We start from the raw sequence: 25,701 nt of genomic DNA on the forward strand, positions 1-25,701 counted from the left end.
TTACTCACCTTCATTTTGTGTTTTTCCAAGAAACAAAAAAGTTGCATTCTACCAGACTATGAAAGTGAAATGAACAAAAACATCTCAAAAGCATCATAAAAATGCTTCTTTTTTTTAGCCCATACGTATTATCTTCTGAAGCCATTCAATTGTTTTATGTGTGGAACCAACTGAATTTTAAAGCGTTAGTTCACCCAAAGCTGGCTTTCTTACCCTCTATTGGCAGCTACGCAACTACAACTTTGACGCTTTAAAAAATTCATAAAGAGATCGTAAAAGTAATCCACAGGAATTGAGAGGTTTAGTCCAAATTTTCTGAAGAGACACAATTGCTTTATATGATGAACAGATTGAATTTAGGCTTTTATTCACATATAAACATTCATCCACGCACACATCAGTTGTGGTAAACGGAAGCTCAAGCATGTTCACTTGATGTGTGAGCACCAATGAGTTCATTCTCAAGTGTTACACAGCATGTTTGAGCTTCCGCAAGAACCAATGAGGCTTGTTCTTGCGCATCAAGCAGGTTCGGTTGAGCTTCTGTTTGTGTTCGCTGATCAATGTTTGTATGTGAATAAAAACCTAAGTTAAATCTGTTCATCATATAAAATGATCGTGTCTCTTCAGAACATTTGGACTAAACTTGATTCATATAGATTAGTTTTACAATCTCTTTGTGAACTTTTTAAAGCGTCAAAGTGGTAGTTGCGTGGACTGTCAACGGAGGAACAGAAAGCTCTCAGATTTCATCAAAAAGATCTTTTTGTTCCGAAGATGAACAAAAGTCTTTTTGGGTTTGGAACAACATGAGGTTGAGTAATTAATGACAGAATTGACATTTTTGGGTGAACCTTCCCTTTAAGTTGTTACTTCATGAATATTTTGTAGTGGTCACCATTCATTTCATTTTATGGAAAAGTGCAGCTTGCACATTCTGTTATAAATAACTAAAGAAAGAAATTCTTATGAGGGTGAGAAAATTATGTCTGAATTTTCATTCTTGGCTGAACTTTTGAATAACATAATAAGGAAGACTGTTTGAAGCTTTATAGATGTTAAACTGGAGGTGCACTATAACGGACCTCTGCACTGAACTTGTCGTTTCTCTTGGGCAGTGGAGGTTTCTTCCGAATGTCTCTCTTCAGGATCATCTCTTCGTTGGCGTATATCGGGGCTTCGGCATCATCAGAGTGGTAACCAGACTGATAACCACTGGTCTGATTGGACGATTCAGAAGCTAAAGACTCCTTACTCTTGCACCGCAGTAGTGGGCTGTGGATAAAACCATGACCATGTTTATATGACTGTGGAATCGTCCTCATTTGTGACTGTACTGAGATCAGGATGAATTGTCACCTGAAATTGGGTGGTCTTTGCACCTGCCTTTCCAAAGCTTTCATCTGCTCACGTGATAAGCCCACTCCACAGTCCATGTGACCATTCTGTAGGAATGGAGGATCATAGAATTTAGGGTTAGGGGATCATACATCATAGGATCATACAATTTAGTTTTCATAAATGGGATTTTTGGGATGCAAGAACACTCTGTAAATTATTTAGCAGATAACCTATATTGTGTTTCATATAGTAACATCTAAATGGTTTTGCTGAAATAAAAATATTTAAAACATTAAAAATATATGTATATATTTTATATTATTATAAAATAATGTTATATTGATCCACAGACACATTTCACTACATTCAATGCATTGTTTCCACACACATTTCGGATCATGTTTTGATTTGTCATGTGTTAAGTCATTCTGAATGGATCCTTGTAACTGTAGTGTGTTTATACAGTCAGGTCAAGGCAGTTTGTTTATATTTGCTATTGCACTGTATACATACTATATACTGTGTGAATTCTGAAGTTGTATATATAAGTTTTAAGTTTAATTTTTTTTTTTCATGGGTGCTTCGGTGTGCATAAATTTATGAATTTTTAAGGACACCTAAATTTACCTTGAAAAAAGCTTGCAGAAAATACATTGTTGTGAGAATCACCCTTCAATCTGATGGTTTATTTAGCTGGATATAGCAAATTATGACAAAAATGAGCGTATTAAACAAGACAAATGGTGTATGCTTCATTTTACGATAAGTGTGCAATTAATTGCGATCAAACTGCATTGTTATATATATATATATATATATATAATTTTTTTATTGTTTTTATTTTGTAGCAGCAAAGTTTGTTATGGATCATGACCAGATGCTAGTAGTACACAGAGTTTATTTACCATTACAGCAGTGTGCTCCAGGGGAATGTCCACAAAAGTCATCATACTTATTGGCACACCACAACTGTCCATCTGATGTGGGAACCTGTCAGAAGAGGCATGGGTGGGACCACTGTTGTATTAGTTTGTCAAAGGAGAGGTTAAGCAAGTTATATCCTCAAATGTCAGTTCTTGAATGTAGTGTGGACACAACAAAAGTCAACTCGGGTAGGGATAAGTATGAGTGCTTCAAAGGATATAATTAAATCTGATTAATTTTAGTTCTATGATGCCAACAACAGCTCAAAAACACCAGACAGAATAGTTACTGTAACTAACCCCAGAGCTGGAGCATTGTCATAGTGGAGCTGCGCCTCTGTGCTGCCTGCATAGCGTGTTCGTTTAGATGATTCTTCTTCCATCTCTCCATTTGTCAGTGGGATGTAGTCCTTTCCATCCTTAAACACAGGCAACAAATAATAATTCAAATAATTATAAATAGTAAAATAATTCAAATTGTCACATGAAAAATGGAATCACGTTCCATTATGTGGAAAAGTCACTTTCTTAAACATCTTTTTGTCTTGTTTCCCAGTAAAAATATCGAATCATCCTTGAAACATGTGAGAAACTGCATAAGATATTATGATAACATACGGCGCCGACATACAGCACCGTGGCACTTCGGGCGACCTGAGTTCGAGCCCCGGCTCGCGGACCTTTCCCGATCCCGTCCCCCACTTTCTCTCCCACTTTGCTTCCTGTCTACTTACTGTCCTATCATAATAAAAATGCATTAATGCAAAAAAAAAAAAAAAAAACTAAATTAAATATATAAAAGAAAAATTAATAAATGTTGCTACTAACTGTGGCAACTAACTGAAATAAGTGTAAGTTCGGGTATTAAAAAAGTACTAAAACTAAAAAAATGATTATGGTGAGCAGGATGAGGCCGAGGGCCGTGAGGGACTGCCGTCTTTACTTTCGTTTTTGTATTTGTTTATTTATTTTATTAAAATCTTTGGAATGTTCGCCGGTTCCCGCCTCCTTCTTCCCTTAACAACGAACCTTGTTACAATTATAATTTAAGGGTAAAATCTAATTAAAAATCACTAAAAAGTGATAAAAGTACAAAACAAAATTACTTAAACTAAAATAAAATAAAAGCCAATTCAAAATATTGATGAATACTATAATAGTATATAAATAATACTAAAATAACACTGCCTGAGGCTGAGGCTTTACCAACGGAGTAAGGAAAATAACAATTCAATTTATAAAAAAAAAAAAAAAAAAAGTATTAAAATCGTATCTAAATGCACTTCGCATGTAAATGTATCTTGGTTTAAGGATGTTTAGATATTTTTACTGGAAAACAAGACAAAAATACTGACTATATACTGTATAACTTTATTCATTTTTTTGCTTTGACGAAATACTTAAATTACTGATTACTAAAAAAAAAAAACTTAGACAAAAAAACAACAACACTTGGAGTCAAGTCTCACCTGTTGAGCGCTAGCCTGTAACAGATTACCCAGATGCTCAACTAACTGAGTAAAGGTTGGTCTGTCTTTAGGTCGATCAAGCCAACAGTCCAGCATGGTCTGGTATCTGGAAGAATTTGACATGTTTCCACAAAAAACAAGTAAGTACTTCTGTATCTCCAAAAGAATTAAACAAAATTTGAGGTACTACTTGCGCCCATTTTCTGTTGGAAACACTATGACTGGCATCATCAGAACTACAAAAATCTAGATCCACAGTCATCAAAGATGATTTTCAAAGATCTTCAATTTTACATCAATACTAAAACTGTGAAGTATATTTACATCTCAGGTGTGGCGTAATCTGGAGCTCTCATTCTGGTTCCCTCCTTTAGTCGCCTACAGAAAGACTCATCAATGCACACACCTGGGTATGGAGATGCACCTGCACCAAAGGAGACGGGCCATCAGAACATGTCAGCTAACTAGAGTAGGTATACTGAATGTTGTCTAGTAAGCGCTGTGATAATATTATGTTAATATCACTATGGTGTTACCAAGTGAGAAGATCTCCCAGAGCAACACGCCAAAAGACCAAACATCACTCTGCGTGGTGTACACACGGTCAAAAATGGTTTCAGGAGCCATCCACTTGAGAGGAAGACGAGCCTGCGATGATAGAGAGGAAATGCTCAAGTGTAAGTTGGTCTATTGCAGGGGTTTTCAAAGTGTGGGGCGCGCCAAGACCATGTCAGGGGAGGCGCGGAGTAGGGTTGGATGATATGACGATGTCAATCAATAGTTTATCTGTATGTAAATATATCCGTGTAGCGCAGGACTGCTTAAATGCGATAGAGCAGCAAAGAAACATGGATGAATGAGGAGTGGGACGTGCTTAATGATGATTTTTTAAAAGCACAATAAACCACGACTGAGAACCGAATTTGGTACTGACAGGCGGCTTTCCGTGGCGCACATCGCACATGAGTGCTAAATTCAGTTGACTTCCGCGGCTTTTTGCGCTTGAACGGTCAAATACACACATTTACGTGTCAAAATGCCCGTCTTGGTGAGATTTCACATAAACACAGTCAGTTTAAAGTGAAGTAAACAGTTGGGCGAAATTATCACTAAATTGGATCCATGCATAAGGTCTTAAAGTGACAGCAGCCTCATATAGGCCTGTCCTTAATGTTAATCAGTCAACAATAGACAAAGGAAATCATTCACTGCTCTTAATTGAATATCTTTCGTAGCTTTATTAAAAATCGGTGTATATGTAATTCATACAGTGCAGGTCATACTATGCAGTTTAATTGGGGCGGATCGTGTATGTTGCATTAGAAAGGAGGCATACTGTTTTTTGTCTTTGAAAACCCCTGGTCTATTTCGAGAAACAAATGAAATGAAGTTGTCTATTTGTGGACTAAGAGTTCTCACATCTCCTTTACGGACGTAATCGGGGTCTTTATAGACGTCTCTGGCCAGCCCAAAGTCACATATCTTCACCACGTTGTTCTCAGAAAGTAGGATGTTTCTGGCTGCCAAGTCCCGGTGGATACACTACAAAAACAAAGTAGCAGTATGACTCAAGCAGTTATCTTCAATGATTAGTAAATGCTCAAGATCAATGTACTGTATACACACACAAGTGGACCCTGGTTGTGTGTTTCAGTTTTACCTTTCGAGAGGCTAGGAACTCCATGCCTTTGGCCACCTGAAAGCTATAGCTGATGATATCCTCCATTGTCAGGTGATCCCAGTCTGAACTCTCTATACATGACACATAATATAAATACATCATAGGTCCTGTAAGCATCTTTTTGTGTTCATTAATTTAATTTAATTTAACATTGTAAATGAGGGCTTGATTCTGGGAGTACAAATATTCCATACAGTTTCTCAAATAATGAGCTCATTGGCCCTCATTTATCATTCTTGCGTAGAAACGGGCGGCGTAAGATTATGCTTACACTCCTCTCACCGCCTGATTTATGAAGCTGTGCGTACCTTTGAAATCCAGGTGTACGCAATACCTGCCCTTGATAAATCCCGCGGCTGAAAACGATCGCCATTAGAATAACACGCCCCTATATATTCAAGTCTCCGCTTCCCCCACGCCCTCATTTTACGCCATGGACACACGGAAGACGGCACAGAAGAGAAACTTCTCTGACGTGGAGCCGAAATGACCTATCACAATGCATTATTTTACAGCACATCTTTTGAAACAATGAGCATTCAGTTTCGAATCACGTCACATGTATTGGGGTGTACAATAGTGATGATGATGATGTGATGTGGAGTACCATTCATTCACATTAATAATTGCATGACAATTTGTAATATTCTTATTATTATTATGATTTTTATTATTAATGACGCTTATTGTTATTTAGAAGAAGAACGTCGTTATTATTATTTGTATTATTATTATTATTTAAAAGAAGAAGAATGTATTTTTTTATTATTTTGTCAGTCTGAATTATTTTTTGGTCATTGAAAGCCTTTCATTACCGAACCCAGTCCGTGCGCACCTGCCGGGCCTAACCATGAAACGTCAGGGTAAAGCGCACAGGCTCCCAACTGAAGGAATACATATGGCTACAAATCAAATGCTTTGGTTAAGTCACACAAATTAAACATTGAAGTCCATGTTGCACAAAAATAAACACTGAAGTTTATAATTACTATGTTTTTTTTTTTTTTTTACTGTGGGTCATAATATATCATATCTTTAGTTTGTCAGTGCGTTTTGTGGTGTTAGGAATTGTTTTTCTGCGCATTTCCGCACTAACTCAAAACGTGCGTACACCACCTCCTGAGCTGGCGTAGGATTTGAGCGTGCCGTACGCCAACGTCCATATTGATATGTCTCAAAGTCACCGTGGTTTTGGGTGTATGCCAGGTGTACGCTGGAAATTTGGTGTACTCACTTTTGAGAAATGAGGGCCAGTATGAGCTCAATAAAGCTAAGTAATAATTAGAAAAAAAGATTATTAATACATAATTCTGCTGTTTTTTTTATTTATTTTGGTGTCAATCTTATTTTTAATATCTTTATTAATTTGCAGTGTGACAAATTCATTTTTAAGAGTACAATACTAATTAATACTTAATACAAATACTTATTAATAATAAAAAATAATGATGCTGTTTATTTATTTACTTATTTTTGGATTTCTTTCTTAATTTGCAGTGTGACAAATTAAATTAAAAGTAAAAATGCCCATGTAGTTTCGTAGTAACTAGCTCATCAAAGCTACTTAATAATTAGAATAACTATCTATCAATAATAAAATAATTACGCTGTTTATTTATCTTATCTTTTTTTATTTTGCTGTTAAATACGTTTTAGAGGAAATACAGCATGTCACACCCAAATGTATTTCATCTCACATACAGTACAATAAATGAGGTTTTGTAATGTAACCTAAAAAATGGTTCATGTGGTAACACTTGAATGACAATACTAATTAAAACATTTTATATAGTTTCCATAACTTTGTTAAATGCGTCATCTTTGGCTTTAGTAGCTGCGAGTCTGAAGACAGTACAGTCCAATCCAACAAACTAATATACTGTACCTTGTTCATCCTGCAGCTGGGTCGTGGAGGTCTGTTCTCCCATCTTGGAGCACACTGCGGTGCCCGTGCAGATGTCCAGTCGAGTGCTGGTTCCCAGACCCAGATCTCCCTCATGTAAATCCTCTTCCGGCTCTACCTCCCTCCTGCACGGCATCCGTGGCATCCGCTTCTGAGGAAACAATACATGTGAGGATCAGTTTTCCGCTGCTGTCACGGTAGTTGGTAAATTAATAGGTTGTCAAGGTAAAGTAGCAACCCCTTCATAACACCTTTAACATTGAACAACATTTAAAGGCCAGGCCAAGCACGCTCATGGCTTTCACAAGGCTCTTGAATCAATCTGATCACATCAGAAGACACCAGAACGTTGTTAAAAGGAACAACTGGAATCTTTGAAACCACATCACAGCTTGATTTTACAAGTTACACTAAGTTATGAAGGAATTTACCTTGTAGGGACTGTACTCTCCTCGTTTGCTTTTTAAATAGCTGGAGAGGTTTCCGTTTTTACAGTATTCTACAATCACCATCAAGGGCCCTGTAGGTGTAAGAAAGAGAGAGAGGAAGAAGAGGCCTTTAATGTGGACACACTGTGTTCTTCTCAACAATTCACAACCACTTTGTGGCGTTTTTGACACATTTCTTACTATGGCTGTACATTTTGTTACCCATACACATTTACACACTTCCTGAACAGAACATGCCTGCAACACACTTCACAGGAAAGGAAAGATTACAGAAGTCATTTCTGTCAATATCTGAGGATTTTAAAAGGGAAACTCACCCCCTTGTTTAGTGCAGGCTCCTAGAAGGTTGACCACATTGAGATGGTGACCAATATGGATGAGGATCTTCAGCTCAGACATCAGAGCGCGGTACTCGCTGGAAGTAGCGCCCTCTGTCGGAGATTGAGAAAACTGCAGTCAGTTGTGTTAAATGGAAGATATTTGAAGCCAGTTTAAGGCCAGTCAACAGATGCCTCATACCCTTGAGCATCTTCACTGCTACTGTAGTACAGGTGGTGGCCTTCTCAATACCATATGCGATCGCCTCCACAACTTGACCAAATGCCCCTCTGCCCAGCGGCTCTCCTGAAAAATATGGTATTATACATTTGTGAACACTTACATCTATATATGTATAGTAACATTTTTGTACAAAGATTTTAGCTGTTTGCAGAGGATAAATTGGGTCTTTAAAGATGTTGAAAGCATAAAATCGGATAGTGATTCAAGGCAAGTTATGATATGCTCCCCTCCGCATACCAAAGAAAAAAAAACATGCATAAATTGTTCCACAACATTTGAACACCCTGTTATGCTACATAATGCATATATAAAAAAAAATCAAATGCATGGATATACAGATACTGTAAATATAGATAAATAAAAACATATCACTGAAGTCTGTTGCATACGGCATACATTGGTCCAGTAGTATGAATCTTGCTTTTTATGGTAATGTAATGAACTTCAAAAGTAAGCTCATTAAATTAAGACAGAGTATTTCTAACTGCACCATGAAAACCATGTTTTTTAATCAAAACTACTGAAAAGCCTTTCAGGATTGATCTTAGCCAATTTAATTTGATATTACTTGTTTTTTATTGTTTTATTTCTCAGATTTAGCCATGTCTCACCTAGCTTCAGTCTATCACGTGGGAATTCCCACTTGATTGCATCATAGGTCAGTCTCTCACAGTGCTCATCCATTGGCAAATCATCGTCCAGAATGATTGACAGGTAGCCAGTTTTCAGATCTCCATCATTAGGCTGTGAGAGAGGGAAGAGGGAAGGATGGAAGACAAAATGGAATGAGGTCAAAAGGGGAGAAAGAGCTTGTCTGAATGAGACCTCTACCTCTCCTAGAATCAAGCCCTCATTATAAAGACACCCACTAATGAGTTACTGGAAGCCACTATCATACTCAGAAGCAGAATTAAGGCTGGGGTACAGTGGGCACTGGGGCCAATGGCTGGCTGGTGTACGTGATGCATCGCAGCAGAATGTGGGATGAGCATACAATAGAGATGGCGTAAGCCAAGTCAGGGTAGTCAGATCTGATCAGTCAGAGGAGAGCAGAGAGCGCGCCTGTGCGTGTAAATGAGAGAGCGGGAGAAAACAAGGAAAAGGGAAATAGATGGAATGTTACCCGCTTCCTGTTGCGGATGACAAAGACGATGAGGAGCCAGAGGAACATGGCGATGACAACGGCACCAATAGGCATGATCAATTCCACGTTCATCTTTTCCTCTGCACCTGTGGGATCAATAAGAAATCACAAACACAGATGACATACAAAGACATTTTAAAAAAGATTTAACCAAAACAAACTCAATAGAATAATACAGACAGACAGACAGACAGACAGACAGACAGACAGACAGACAGACAGACAGACAGACAGACAGACAGACAGATAGATAGATAGATAGATAGATAGATAGATAGATAGATAGATAGATAGATAGATAGATAGATAGATAGATAGATAGATAGATAGATAGATAGATAGATAGATAGATTTTCCAGTTCCTCTCCAAAATCTATCTTAGTTTTATATTAATAGCAAAGGAAGGCTGGAATTGACAAACCTAGTTTACAGGAAATATTTGTATGCTGTTGGGCGTGTATGATGGCTCGAGGAGCAAAGAATGTGAATTGTTTGCTGACCCGATATTACATCCAATCAAAATAAGCCTGAAGAGCGAACAGCAACATGAAGCCAAAGTCCACCAGTAGGAACCGATTGACATTAGATAAAAAGTATCATGTTCTTTTCTATACTAGAACATGCAACTGGTCAATCAATCATTACATGTAGATTATTTAGTTTATTTCTCTCTCCCTTCCTCTCCTTTACTCTTTCTTTTGCTTTGTGGGAACAGAGCTGTTAGTGAATATGACTGCCGCCTGACAGTCGCATTTGCAGTGACAATGAGAAAGAGTGATGGCGAGAGAGTCACGTACACATGGAGTATGTCTCTGTTATTTGTGTGCCTCTCTGCTCTCTGTCCTTTATGTGTGTGAGGCAAGAGACGGAACCATACCACGATGCAAGTCACTAAGATAGATGTGTGTGTTGAAGAGTATATACTGTATATACACAGTAGTCAACATTTGAAGTGGATCAAAAAGTTTAAAGTTGTCTTAAGACAAGAACGGATATTGTTAAAAATTCATGTACAACTTTGATGAAATGTTTTGATCCACTTTAAATGTTGACTACTATATATATATATATATGTACATGAATGAGAGAGAGAGAGAGAGAGAGAGAGAGAGAGAGAGAGAGAGAGAGAGAGAGAGAGAGAGAGAGAGAGAGAGAGAGAGAGAGAGAGAGAGAGAGAGAGAGAGAGAGAGAGAGAGAGAGAGAGAGAGAGAGAGAGAGAGAGAGAGAGAGAGAGAGAGAGAGAGAGAGAGAGAGAGAGAGAGAGGCGTCTCTCTTTTGTGTTCTGGGATTTTGCTTTGTTTTCTTTTAGCACTCCCTAAAGGATGTACACTAACAGAGCCCCCTTTCTGGTGGACTAAAAAGAGAGCTATTTTTGCCACAGGGTCTTGATTAAAACAAAATCTGAAAGAGGATAAAAGTCAGTGGGAGACCGAGCTTGCCTCACACCCATGAGACGTCTCTGAACGTCTCCTCTTAAAATGGGATCTTTAATAGTTTGGCTACCTTCACACCTCCCTTCAAAACTGACAAACTACTATGAATCTATACCTGCCATGTTTTGGTATAGGAAACATTTACACTACCATTTAAAGGTTTGGGGTCAATAATATACACTACCGTTCAAAAGTTTGGGGTCGGTACGATTTTAAATACTTTTAAAAGAATTCTCTTCTGCTAACCATGGCTGCGCTTATTTGATTAAAAATACAACAAAAATCAGTTATAGTATTAAATATTATTCCAGTGTAAATCAGCTGTTTTCTGTGTGAATATATAGTAAAGTGGAATTTATTCCTGTGATCAAAGCTGAATTTTCAGCATCACCAGTGTCAGTGTCTTCAGTGTCAAATGATCCTTCACAAATCAGTATAATATGAGGATTTGATGCTCAAGAAACATTTATTATTATTATCAATGTTGAAACAGTTGTTGGTCTGTCAGTTGTACAGTTTTTTTGTGTGTTTTTTTTTAGGATTCTTTGATGAATAGGAAGTTCAAAAGAACAGCATTTGTTTGAAATAGAATCTTTTGTAACATTATAAATGTCTTTACTGTCCTTGATAAATAAAAGTATTGATTTCTTTCCTCCAAAAAATAAAAATAAAATTCTCACTGACCCCAAACTTTTGAACGGTAGTGTATATATTTTAAGAAATTAATACTTTTTTTTATCAATGATGCATTAAATTGATCAAAAGTAACATTTATAACGTTACAAAAGATTTCAACTTCAAATAAATGCTTTTTTTTTACCTTTAAATTCATCAAGGAATCCTAAGGGGGGGGCACAAGACACGAGCGCAATGGTCAAACGCGTCTACATGTTTACATAGAAAAACAATGGAAAAGCAGCCAGCGCAGTGGAGTGCAAACCGTTCTGTGTGAATGGATGTTTAGTGAGCATGAGAGACTTCTTGCAAAAACATTTCAAAAATCTTACGACCCCCAACTTTTGAACAGTAGTGTATATGTGGCAAAAATTACTACCATTAATATATTTGCAAAGATAAAGACTAAATCATAATATCAAGATCTATTAGTGTTAGACATAGGGGGCAATTGTAATATTCCAAAAATAAATTATAATAAAATTCTGCACAACTTTACAGAAAAACTGTCCTAACTGCCCTATCTTCAAAAATAAAAAATAAAATAAATCAAGCAGTGAGCTTTGTCTACAGACTCACCATCCACAGTGATATGAGCCTCGTCATAGTCACAGCCCTGCTGGTTACAGGCTGTACATATGTAAAGACCACTGTCCTCTTTTTTCACCCGTTGGATGGTCAAGACACGATTTGACCTTTTCAGAATCACACCTGACAACAGAAAAGCATGAAAAGTCACCAAACTAGTCACCCCTCAGAGACAGTTTCAGCCGATCATTTTTTTTCTTTTTTTTCTGTAAAGCACACACTAACACCAAACTGATTTTATGATGAGATTCAGTGTGACTTAACAATAAACGAATAATTGACTCAAGCCTTAGAATAGTGGTGAAACTAAAATAGTATTTTAAATCAGATTTGCCTTCAACATGTGAAACAGATCTGAGAAGCAAACTAAATGCTGGAATACACTACATGTATGAACAGAAACTCTAAGGATCATACACTTATCGACTTTGTAAATGGTTACAGAGAAAAACTGGGCATCGTACACTAAAAAAAGACAGAAGATCACACACTATCAGACTTTAAAGTCGTCCCTAACACAGCGAACTCGCGCAGAAACATACGCCTGAGTGTAAGGAGATGCATGACAAATGAAATTATAACAAAATATCAAACATGTTTGATATCTACCAACTGTGCGGATTCATAGACTGAAGATTAAAAATAGTCTCTACCCATTATACACTAAGTGAATTTCTGTGAAATCTGTCAACTCCGACTGTTCAAAACCTGCAGACTGGCTCTGGCCTTCGGCAACTTGTGGTGACTCATCCACAGTGTTATTTTAGTTTTATTTATATAGCATTATAATAGCACTGCAAATTGGTGCAAAAATTCTGTGTAAAAGCCATGTAGTGTATTCCAGCCTTAAGAGAATTGTCCCACTCTTCAGGACAATACTGAGGATATAGAGAGGGTTGTTTATTCTTACACCTATCATTTTTTTGTACATCTACAGATGTTTTATTTTGCGCACCTGATCCCTCCATGACGGTCTGGTTGTCTTTAGTCCAAACTACAGTAGGGGTTGGTGTGCCGGTCACCTCACACTCTAGAGTGGTAGAGTCACTCACATTCACTCTCTGGTTAGTCAGATTGGTCACAATTCTTGACATCTCAAGAGCTGTGGAAAGATATAAACTGATGTACATTCAAGCTTGCACATGATTTCTGCAATATATCCCATCTGAACAACCAAACTGAAGCAAGCAGGAATTAAATATAGTCCATCAAGTGTGCAATTCCATCACCGAACTAATTAAATTACACAAATAATGACAAATAATGTTCTTAAACAAGTTTCCTGAACACTATGTAAAGCTATCGACTAACCTCTGAGCTTGAGGTTGTGAAGTAAGCAGGTTCTCTCACTGGTGCCCACGTTTTCCACTTGGCAAGCATACAGGCCTTGGTCCATCAAAGTGGCATTGGGTATGGGCAGGTCCAGTGTTGCATTAGTGCCCTGCAGGCCTGAAATGGTGACATTGGGCTGGTGGAAAGGTGAAAGGGTGAGGGTATCACAGGGCACGGCCGCTGGAGGGGCATCGGGGTTGGCTAAGTTTGTTACCCGATACCAACGTAAGTTAGAGTACAGCAGTCGGTCGGCAACACAGCGCATTAGCACATCCTCTCCCTCAATAGGGCTGCTGGAGGGGAGCACGCTTAGGTTGAGGAAACCTGTGAAGATGACAAAAGTTCAGATTTGATTACTTCAATTGCAATAGGTTAATTGGGGATGTACAGTGGAGATTGTCTCTGTTTTGGAAGCACTCACGAGTTACTTGAAATACAATGACTCGCTCTTCTTCTCCCATCTTATTGGCGGCAAGGCACCTGTAGAGGGCATGATCAACTGCTTTCTGGATCTTCAATGAGCTGATGGTCTATGGGAGAACACACAGAACATCATAACAGGCAGTGGATGATTTAAAATATATAATTATATCCATCCAGATTCACCAAGATTAACCACTAATTCAGTGGGGTCCAAAAAGTCTCATACCACTTTTGCATTTTCATTACAAATCAGAAAACTGAATTGAAAAAAAGTACATGAATTTTGAAATGTCTTCGCATTTGGTTAGTCTTTTTGCTTTAATGTCAGCTGTACTCGAGTTGCGTGAACTCAACAAGACCTGACGATCATGTTCTCCGGCATGATTTGAGTATTTCCAAAGAGCATATTAAGCTTCAATAGAATCAAGTACATCTGACTGTCTGTACAAAGCAGAATACATTTGTTTATTTCATTAGTGAACAAGAAATAGTACATGGATCTTGAATATTTCCTATTTACTTTACATCCTTTTTTTCAGGTTTATTACCAGGTGTAAATTAGATTTTTTGAATCCCAGTCTCCGACATTAGGAACCAACTGTATATATTATGCGTACCATTTTTTTCTTTGCACGTTCGAAGGCTGAGCTAAATACAGCACAGTACTGGTTTACCTTAAGAGAGCGTTCAATGACAGATGTGGGGCTGATGATGGGATTCTTCCCTGTGTTATTTGATATCTCCCTCCACTTGTCACAGTTCACCACACTCTGGTCTGACTTTGGTCTGAGAGTAACAGTTTTCACACAGTCAAAAAAAAAGACAAAACATTAAAAAGTGATTTATTATTTAAATTCTTTTGGTCAAAACAATAATAATATACAATTATTATTATTATTTAAAGATTTATAGAATTACTTTGAAATACTTTGTAAATTTTCATGTTTTCCAGGTCTGCAAAACACATTTTAAATATTGAACACTATGAATAGTGGAGTACCAATATTGTTGGCTCTGTGAAGAATTGCTTAATGGTCTTCTAATGTAAGTCACTTTGGATAAAATTGTCTCTTAAATGCATACATGTAAATACTACCGTTCAAAAGTTTTTTTTTCTCAGCAAGGATGCATTAAATTGATCAAAAGTGACAATAAAGACGTGTATAATGTTACAAAAATATTACTTCAAATTGATGCTGTTCTTTCTGTTCATTTTTTATTCATTAAAAGATCCTGAAAAAATGTATGACTGCTTCCACAATTATTTTAAAAATAAATGTTACAATTAAAAAAAAAAATTTATGGAAAAACAAGCATTTTATATTAACACTTTACAATTGAGGATCCATATCTCAAAAGAGAAAACAAAAATAAACACCTATTTATCTACACATCTCCAGCAGGAAAAGGAAAACCGGAAAAACATTCAACTGAATCCTAAACAACAATGCATCTATTATTAACGGTCTAAATTTAGACCATCCCATAACTGTTCTCAGATCTACTGTACAGTAATTCCACTTCTGCCACACATATTTATGATGAGCAATGGGAATTATATGCCATGTCAATAAACATTCTTCGGGTTTAGACTTAGGTTTGACATCAGCACCTCATGTGGGTTAGCCATGGAAGACGAGACCGAGAACAGAGAAAGAGAGGAAAAAGAGATGGGGGGAGGGGGTTACACTTTATTTTAAGGTGACGTAATTACATTGTACTTACTCAAATAAGTACTGAGTAACTACTTGTGTACTCACTACAGAGTTACGGTTAGGGTTGTAGTAACATGTAACAATGTCACCTTAAAAGAAAGTGTTGCCAAAAAGACAAACACAAAAATAGGTCACATAAAAGCTGCAATGTAAGGTGAGGAGGAGGTTGAACTCTTGTTTGTAGGACACATTGACAGACATTGTGTTATTTTCATGTCTGATCAAGGACACAGGTTTTGAATGTGTCTGCTTTTAGAACAACAGGAAGTTGTGATGAGGACTACGGAAGTAGGTGAGGCTGCAATCTGAAGATAAGGCTTGTGTAATGCCTGGCCCTGAACACTCATTGCATGATCACAACATCCTTGGAAGTGATGTTCTGTAAATGCAGGCTGCCAATCAAAGTCACAAGTCAACCACAACTCACAGTAGCTGATTTCTAAGTCCTCTCTTTTTGGCCCAATCACAACAGTTGTTTCCGGATGAATGCCCAATTAGAGCACAGCATGATGAATGGATTGCACTGAACACCAGGAACAAATATGCTAGCACTGTTCTTATATGTCTTTTATTGGAATTCATAGATAATCCAACCACGCAAATATGTCAAAGCACTGAGCAAATCAGCACCTGCATACAACCCATACAACAACAGGAAGAAACATTTCATTTATAGCTATCTTTCTGAATGACAGGTTTTGCTACAGGTAAATGTTTTTGGGGCCATGAGGAAATTCAGTTTTTGTTGTGATCTACGTGTTTCAGCATTTGGATTGCATTTCATCAAGGAAAGTACAAATGAGGAATATCACGAACAATTTGTCATTCAAGAAAAACAATATTTACAGTAATATAGACGCAGAGTAGATAGGATAATGCAGAAATGTAAAGAAACGAGAGAACAAGAAACATACTCTACATAGGTTTAAAATGTGGTGATGTGCAACTGATATCTTAGGGATAATTTTTTACGTAACCTTAAAATGACTTTCATTTGTCTAACCTAATTTAGTCATGTTAATTGAGTTATAATTCAGTAATATTTTGACCAGTTAATTTAGATGTTACCACATGAAGCAGATTTATCTAACAAAACTTTTTTTACTTATTCTTAGCTGTATTATACAGGTTACATTTGAATCAAAACAAGAAGACAGCGTCAAATCATGTGGCATATGACTTACAGAAATCTGATTGGGCAGTCCTCTCTGGGCATCCACTGCCATTTTATTGTGACAGGGCTGGATCCTCCGCTAGCAGTGCATCTGAGTGTAGGACTACTGCCGTACATATGGACATCACGATCCAACGGCACTTCCTTCTCAAAGATCTTAGGGTGAACTAAACATATAAACACACAAGTTAATACAGTCAAGTCAATAGAAGAGAAGAGAAGAGAAGAGAAGAGAAGAGAAGAGAAGAGAAGAGAAGAGAAGAGAAGAGAAGAGAAGAGAAGAGAAGAGAAGGGAAGGGAAGAGAAGGGAAGGGAAGGGAAGGGAAGGGAAGGGAAGGGAAGAGAAGAGAAGAGAAGAGAAGAGAAGAGAAGAGAAGAGAAGAGAAGAGAAGAGAAGAGAAGAGAAGAGAAGAGAAGAGAAGAGAAGAGATTCATTACCATGAACCAATAGTTGAAATGTTCTTTTCTGCTCCTCCTTGGTAATCTTATTTGTCATGACAACAGTATAATTCCCAGCATCCTTCTCTGTGACACCATATATAGTGAGAGATCCTCTGTTAGGCTTCATCCTGTACTCATCCTTCCACACTATCAGCTGATCATTCTTATACCTGGATGGACAAGAGCGAAAGAAAGCTTAATGCAAGTTCAGTCTGACTTGCACAGAAAGTTCTAATGTATTCTTTATAGGCACTATATATATATATATATACATAGCACACACACACACACACACATACGTATATACACACAAGTAACACTCCACTTACCACTTGACAGAAGGCTCTGGATAGGCATAATATTTGACAAGGATTTTTGCCTCTTCCTGGCCAGCATTTACATCCACAGTCTGCGACAACTGATCATTGAGCGCTATAAATGGTTTCTCTGAAATATCAATCGATATGTTAGAGCAAATGCTATTAAAACATTGTATTTTTGTATTGGAAAACATATGGTCTTTATGCTACCATATGCCAGCAACTTATAACTTGCCTTGGTGTGCCAGCAACACTAATGTTTTAAATAATATAATGTTTTTGTTGCTAAGTGGTTATTCCTAAAAGTACATACCATAGACGACGAGGGATGCTCGGGCAATCTTGTGCATCTGACCACTAGAGGCTGCACATATATACTCTCCTGTGTCATTTATGGTCACATTCTCTACAATGAGCGTATTGGACAGTTCTAAGGAGTTCCACAGCTTCTTCTTGTAGGACCTGGTCTCATAGCGTGACCTTGGCATTGAGCTGTTGACACTTCTCTGCAGGAGGTGAGAGAGACGGCTTAAATCCACCAGAGAAATGCATGATGCTATTTATGAAATTGCAATTCAACAAAATCAGCTGAACTGGTCTGGATTGGATGGATTTGAATTGAATTGAGTTTATGCTTCTTCAAGTGTCTTCAGTAAAACATAAATGTCAGCATAACTAAGTAGTAGGGGTTGAATGACTTTAGATTTTTTTTAAAGTCAACATTTATGTGATGAAAGTCGAGTCGACGTTGTCTAGTCGCTGATGACGTCATTAATGAATAAATAAGCCTGAACCTTGAGCTTAGCCTCGAACGCGGGTTGCCTTGTGCACAGCTATGGCATATGACACAGCGTTGCCCACAAGGCTATTGCTCCTATATAACAGCTTATTTTTATCACAGTTATATATTTCTCACAGATTTCTGCTTATTCTAAATCAGATACAGATAAAGTAGCACAGTAAAGATTACATTTACATATGCATTAGTGAGAGAGCAATTGCGTTTGAATTAATTCTACCTGGCAGCATTTCTACTAATAGTGAAGCTGTGGGTTTTAGTTACAAAGAAATATATGCTAGATCTTTTCAGTTTCTAAGCTATTTTACTGATAAATCACAGAACAGTGTTGACAATACATTTCTGCGCTACTGAATGTTTCCGTATGCGCACGTTCTGAAAGTGAAGTGCGAGCTGCTGTCTGTATGTGTGTTACAATGCTTCAGCACAATAGTTTAGAACGGCGATTAACTTAAGTGTACAGTTAGCTGTTTGAAACGTGAATTCACCTGATCAATTTTGAGCATCCAGGTTGTATAATCAAACATGTCTTGTGGAGCACTCTCGGAATATGCATTTATTTGTCATTTTAACTGTTGGAAACGGAGCATTAAAGTGGACTTCAAGATTTCTTATCCTGTTGCGCCCTCTATAGGCCGTGATCAGAAACTAGAGGACATCAGGATTAAACCGGAAACGGCAGAACATTAAAGTCGACTAGTCTGTGTAAGTAGCCAGATATTGACAGTCACACAGAAGATTGGCTGATGATACATTTTAAAGGATGTTTTGGGGTCAATACAAGTCAATAAAGACATAGCAGAGATTTTTTGTTTAGACTGTTTCTGGCTGTTTTTCCATCGCCGGACATTGCAAAACTTATGTAGAGAACAGGAAGGAGACAAGTAAAAAAACCGGGGCTGGTCTAGTTCTTTTCCTTGGTAATCAAGATTATGCCACAAATGCTGCCGACTGAGGTTAACTTGTATTAAACAGTTCTCTAAGTCACTGACCTTCTCATGTGGGAAGGTCCACTGAAAGTCGATTCCCACATTGAGTTCGGTGTGAGCGGTGCAGTTCAACATTAGCCTCTCCCCTACCGTCAGCCTCTCATGAGCTGGACTCAGGGTGAGGTCATGGATCTTGTATCCTGCGGAAGAGGGAAGGGGTGTAAGGGACGTGCCGGGTGGAGCATTGTTCTCTTGAGACCAGGGCAGCTGATCTCACACCAGACTGTTATATAGTCTCAACAAATGATTCTGAAACATGCAATCTCGCCTCCTCAAAAACAAAAGTTTGATCAATTTCTGACATGCTTGCAAAACTAAAATAAATGATAGGTCAGATGTACAAACTTCATACTGTACTTCAAGCAACATTCCCCTGCCCAAATGAACTTTTTTTTTTTTGTTTACCTACAACAGCCACAATGTAAGGTGAGGACTGATAGGTCTCGTTTCGAATAATGGTTTGGCAGTAGACCACGCCTGCATAGCTGACCACATGACTAGGCAGGATAAAACCCTTCTTGCTATCCCAGATGACCTCTTTCCCATCAGTGGTCAGTTCTTTTACTGGATACTTCTGTTGGGCAGACACCACAAACATTCTTCACATCATATCACCAGCAGCAAATCACACAACACAGGGATCTTAATGAGTAAACACTAAACAATAAATATTTTATAGTCATACATTTCATATATATATGGATCTGAAGTCAACAGAAAATACCTATAAATATAGCTACATTCAAATCATTTTAAAAAAGAAAACAAAAAACTTCCCATAAAAAGCAGTTTTCACAATGTTCACTACTGTTCAAAAGTTTGGGGTCAGTAAGATTTTTTCTTTCAAGGAAACAAGTACTTTTATTCAGTAAGGACGCACAACTTTTACCCTGTTACAAAAGAAATTAATTCAAATAAATGCTGTTTCTATTAATCAAAGAATGAAAAAATGCATCATGGTTTCCACAAAAATATTAAGCAGCACAACTGTTTTCAACATTGATAATAATATTAAATGTTTCTTGAGCAGCAAATCAGCATTATAATGATTTCTGAAGGATCATGTGACACCGAAGACTGGAGTAATGATGCTGAAAATTCAGCTTTGCCATCACAGGAATAAAATTACATTTTAAAATATATTAAAATAGAAAACAGTTATTTTAAATTGTATTATTATTATTTCACAATATTACTGCTTTATTGTATCAAATAAATGCAGAATTGCAGCATAAGAGACTTCTTTCAAAAACATTAAAATAACTAAAATATCTATACCCAAACTTGTGAACAATAATGTAGTTTGTATGATTTGGATGATCTTTGCTGATGATGCTACATAACAACATCTAAATGGTTTTTGGGTCACAAATATTATTTAACATTACTGAATCATCCTAAATACATAAAATGACACCGACAAAACTAAATCTAGGGTTAGATCAAATGGAAATAGCTCCCCACTTTTTACAGTGTAGGGTATGTGTGTGTAGAAATACTCACTGTATACAGTGTGACATTTAGGTTCTCCACAGATACCAGACAGGGAATGACCACCTGTTCTCCCTCCCGAATGAACACCACATCATAATCTTGAGCCATTCGGACAAACGGCGTCCGATAATCTAAAAACATAGGCATGTCTGGTATTTATACTTAACCAACAACCAGATATTTACAAACCACACGCAGAAAAGATGAAGTTGCCATCTAGTATAATTTGTCATATCTCTATACTAAATACACTCTTTTGATAGTATAAGAGATATGATACTACTAACAAACAGTTCTGAAACCTGATTATCAAATGTGAATAAGTATGAAATGGAGTGCAAGTTCACACACAACCACACTTAAAAACAAGCAACTTAAAACAAACCAATTCCTATATATTTTGTCTGTCTGGACAAACACTTTACAGGTCAAAAGAGGAAGTGAAATGTGGTGGTGCCACTAGAGTGAAGAGGTTATGAAGAATGAGGAGGTCAGAAGGTTATCCTGAAAACAACAAAGGAAGTATGCGATGAACGCATTTTTACAACATTCCGACTTTCTCTCCCACTTTCTCTGGAAGACAGTGAGAGAGAGTGGGAACACTATTAAAAATGTGCTCATCTTTTTGTTAAACATTTGTCCAACAAGATTACACATGAAAACCATACCTTCTATGAAGACATACACAGCTATAGAAGTCTTCCCATCTTCGATAGGCAGGCTTTTATAGAAGCAGCGGTACTCTCCCGTCTCATCGGCTACTGCTTTGGAGAGCGTTAAAGTGCTACAGAATAGTCCATCACCGCTACAGTCTGATGTGGTGAGCCGGGTTTCAGAACGGCTTCGGTTGTGAGGTGTAGACCACTCCAGGATCTGCCGCCCCCTGTGTAACAGGTAGAAAAGACTAGTGTCAGGAATGTAATCTAACAAAAACCACATTCTTTACTTTCTGGTTTTACCATCAAAAATCAAATAGTTTACCCTGGTCAACTAAAATATCCTCTCATCCCATGATAGACTGGATAGATTCCAGTATGGCTTCTAGAGGTATTGTGAGCATAATTTATAAATCGCTTGTGGTAAGAACATTCCGACTGAGGACTTCTGGGAGAGACAACTTAACACCGTGATTGACTGGGACACTGTCTGGGGGAATTGTTTGGCTACCTCAAAAAATCCAGCTCACCAAATGTTACATTATAAGTTAATTTATAAAGCATATGCCACACCCTGTTTGCTATTTAAAATGAAAAGAAAGTCTGATCCTTTTTGTCACCTGTGTAACAGCGCAAATTTAGGTACATATATGCATATGTTCTGGGACTGTTCTCTAATTGTGCCGGTCTGGTCTTCAGTCCAGGACCTACTGGCAGATCTTCTGAAGATTCCGATCCAAAAGGACCATCTGGTTTTTCTTTTGCTGGATGATTCCTCACTGTCACTGTCTGTCAATCAAAGGAGGATTCTGTCCGCTGCTCTTACTGCTGCTAAAAAGGTTATCCTAAAACTGTGGGTGGAACCAACTACCCCAGCTATGTCTATCTGGATGTCCTATTTGCTGGACATTGCTCTTTTGGAGTGTACCACAGCTAAAGTGCACGGCGCCAACAGAAAGACAATACAAATTTGGCTGGTCCTTATTGAGACTCTATCAAAAAGACTCTTGAGATCCTTCTATGTAGTTTTGTCAAATTATATTTTAATTTCCTGTCATATTTATTTATTTTATTGTCTCTATTTGGTCTTATGATTATGGGCAGATCTTGGGCTTTGTTGTAAATAGTTATACACACAAAATGTTTAATAAATAAAGAATCACAAAAAAATCAAACAGTTAACAAAAGCAGAACCCTTTTCCCAGCTTATGAGAAAAAAAGTACAGACAGAACTGCTCTTCTCTTCTCCAGAAGCAACGCTTACCTGCACGTGATCTCCAGTGTATTTGAAGCATTGATTTTGAGAGTTTTCTCAGTGATGTTTAAGGTTGGAGGATCCGGCACAAACCTGAGCTCTATCGCTACAAGAGAAAAAAAAATACATTCAGAATGCTTTGTTTAAGAATAAGCTGCTGATAATCACATGCATATACTCGCATACAATTAAAATCACTGAGTGACTAAAATCAGGACTTTAGTGGATATAAGATATTCATATACTCTTACACTGACTGGTCTAATTTATTACTAATGCAAATAACTTATTTAGTCTGGATGAAATGTTTTTTTATTAATGAAAAATATATTAATATTATGCTATAAAGTGCAATAAAGCAACACATGTTACCAGATTTCTGCTGTTTATCTTATTTAATTTAATTAAACCAACTTAAACCAAGAAAGACACAAAACACCCAGTGTAAATTTTAATCTAGACAACATATAACAATATTTCACATTAAAACTAAACACTGGACACTAGGACCGCCATCCACAGAGCAATAAACTACTGAGAATATAGCTGTAATATATCACATTAACATCAAGACTAAATACACTTTAAAGGTGATGATACACAGGGCAACTTTTTGAGCAATGTTCTTGCCGAGTGATTGTTGCTTGGGCACTTTCCCATTGAAAATGGGCAATAAATGAATATCTGGATAATTTAGATCGGCCGTGGGCCCTGTGTCTCATCTGGTTGCCCGTTGAGGGCAACATTGCCCAGCAACATTGCCCAAAAAGTTGCCCTGTGTATCATCACCTTAAGAGGTGTACAACATGCACCTTTCCTAGGATCTCCCTAGTGCTTTTAACATGGTTAATATTAATCCCAGAACAATTTAGTTTATTAACAAACTTTATCTCCATCTTCATCTAAAAGCGACTCCCTTTTCTCTTTTTATCTTTATGCTTGTAACACACATAAAGTAACTGTGTGAGAGCCATTTTGACAGCTTTAGCTCGACCATCAGGCTAAATCTACAGCTTCATTACCAACAAACCACAAAAAATATATGTCTGAAAAAAGTGCAGTCAAAAAAGAATTGTGCCGCTCAGCCACTCAATCTAACAGTCAAACCACTGCTTGTCTCTGTGCATAAGCATGGATTCACATAGTCAATCAGGAGAGCACAAGAGCGGTGAGGACCATGAATGCCTGTCCGTTGCCTGGCCTGGTTTTAATTGGATATACAGTAAGGGATGTAGACATGTATAACAGCAAGCACAGAATGGCATAGAGCAGTGTAATGTGGGACCCTGGGCTATTTTTCCACTGGAGCTGCAAGTGCTGCACAGAGGCCTGGATGTGTCAAAACAGGAAACCCATGGGCAGATGGGCCGGGGCCAGGCTAAATGGCCCCGCGCTCCAAAACCTGAGGTGGGATTCCTGCTCCAGAGGAACTAGAACTGGGAACACACACTCTTATGGGCACACGCAATCATGCTAAAATACATGCACTCCATGGAGAGTTACTTATTCAACTGTTTGTTTTAACATTAAATGGCCAGACACTGAAAGCATTTGAAACAACAATGGCGGCAAAGGCTTAATTATATCTGATGAATAAGAGTGAACTGAAGGAATTACAAGATAAGGGCGAGAAAGAATAGGACGTTTTATTTTTAACTTCCCTTAAAGCAAAAATCTCTCACTAGATCCCATTTTGAAAAAAACGTTATATGCTATATAAAATGTTCTGACAATAACATTAAATAAAAAATGTAAAACCACATGATGACTTATTTTATCTAAACTGATTTCTACAACTGTAACCAATAGGCAGAGCCCATGTTACCCAAACATACACAAAACACCATTAGAAAAACACAACACTAAAATAAAGCTATAACTAAATAACATAAAGGCAACATAAAACAAACACTGTACATAACTCATTAGAATAATCTAAACAAATATTACAATTTGTGCGTGGAATTCTGTGGATGCTTATTCGCATTACTTTATCTGTAGCAAATATTTTTTGAATAGTTAAAAAATAGTATAGCCTATGAATGACCTTTTTTTTAAATAAATAAAAAGTATGAATCACTTTACAATTTAGGCCTATAGCAGGAGCATTTACATTTTTTTAGTAGGCTATTCTAAAAATATCTACTACAGATACAATTACGGGGGAAAGTGATAATAATCATAGCTACAGTTGTTTCAAATCAACAACAGGTGTAGGCCTACACTTAACATTTTAATACGAGATTGTATAATGTATGCCTATATCTTAAACTCAGCAACTGCAAACAGTGCGTTCAATTGCCAATTAACAATGAGTTGAATATAATGTTAAGAAAGGTAATGATGATGTGAGCATTTGTGTATTTAATCAGATGTTTATGTCATACCTATAACCAAGTTGATGGTTAAGAGGATGTCGACGAGAGAAAGCACATAAGATGTCTTTGCCATCGCCCGACAGTAACGCAGGACCGTCCCGGCATGAAACCAAAAGTCAGACTCGTTAACTCCTCATCACGATTATACGACACAGTTGTGCACTTTAAGATAGGTTTTTAAAATCCTTAAAGGAACAGAAATCCTTGTGCTGTTCTGAGTTTTTCCCCTGATTGAGACCTGTTGCGCGCTCACTGATGGATTCGTGCGCTAGATGTGCGCGTGACTAAAGTGCGCTGATAGGGAGGAAGACGAGGGAGGGGCGCGCGCAACATGTGCTAATCAAATATATTAGCCTACCGTTCTTTAAATGTCCATAGACTCCAGAGGCCGAAGGTCACAATAACATAGACCTTCAGAACAGTCTAAATCACTTTATCAGAGATCAATTCCGTGGACCTAACTCAATCAAGAAGTGAAGATATGGAAAATGCACAATTTTCACTAAACAAATGGCTATGCCGGGGTGAGAATTACGGTTGGGGGTTCTAACCCCTCAA

At 37.5% G+C, this 25,701-nt stretch overlaps 1 protein-coding gene across 1 annotated transcript; it reads right to left on the reverse strand.

Moving 5' to 3' along the window:
- Positions 1-209: 209 nt before the first annotated feature.
- On the reverse strand, positions 210-25,424 carry kdr (kinase insert domain receptor (a type III receptor tyrosine kinase)). The gene is made up of 30 exons (XM_056264405.1): positions 25,153-25,424; positions 22,775-22,871; positions 21,523-21,737; positions 20,864-20,985; positions 19,766-19,934; positions 19,364-19,500; positions 17,886-18,078; positions 17,582-17,699; positions 17,250-17,422; positions 16,822-16,978; positions 14,597-14,708; positions 13,921-14,029; positions 13,479-13,823; positions 13,123-13,269; positions 12,159-12,290; positions 9,451-9,557; positions 8,939-9,071; positions 8,286-8,390; positions 8,084-8,197; positions 7,749-7,837; positions 7,300-7,468; positions 5,394-5,485; positions 5,153-5,275; positions 4,270-4,381; positions 4,058-4,157; positions 3,734-3,839; positions 2,565-2,683; positions 2,247-2,331; positions 1,360-1,445; positions 210-1,275 (listed from the first exon to the last, which is right to left on the reverse strand). Exons 1-30 carry the CDS (start codon positions 25,214-25,216, stop codon positions 1,059-1,061), a joined length of 4,047 nt encoding a protein of 1,348 aa, XP_056120380.1. The 5' UTR covers positions 25,217-25,424; the 3' UTR covers positions 210-1,058.
- Between the last annotated feature and the right edge of the window lie 277 nt (positions 25,425-25,701).

The sequence above is a fragment of the Rhinichthys klamathensis genome, unplaced genomic scaffold (assembly GCF_029890125.1).
Source record: "Rhinichthys klamathensis goyatoka isolate OS25496 unplaced genomic scaffold, OSU_Roscu_1.1 h1tg000221l_1, whole genome shotgun sequence".
Taxonomy (NCBI): Eukaryota; Metazoa; Chordata; class Actinopteri; order Cypriniformes; family Leuciscidae; genus Rhinichthys; species Rhinichthys klamathensis.

Excerpts from the sequence above, each read along its gene's own strand:
- kdr (XM_056264405.1), bottom strand. The coding sequence starts at position 25,216 with ATGGCAAAGACATCTTATGTGCTTTCTCTCGTCGACATCCTCTTAACC. Across the intron at positions 18,079-19,363 it reads GGACCTTCCCACATGAGAAG|AGAAGTGTCAACAGCTCAAT; the intron begins GTCAGTGACTTA and ends CACCTCCTGCAG. Across the intron at positions 13,824-13,920 it reads CATTGTATTTCAAGTAACTC|GTTTCCTCAACCTAAGCGTG; the intron begins GTGAGTGCTTCC and ends TCATCTTCACAG.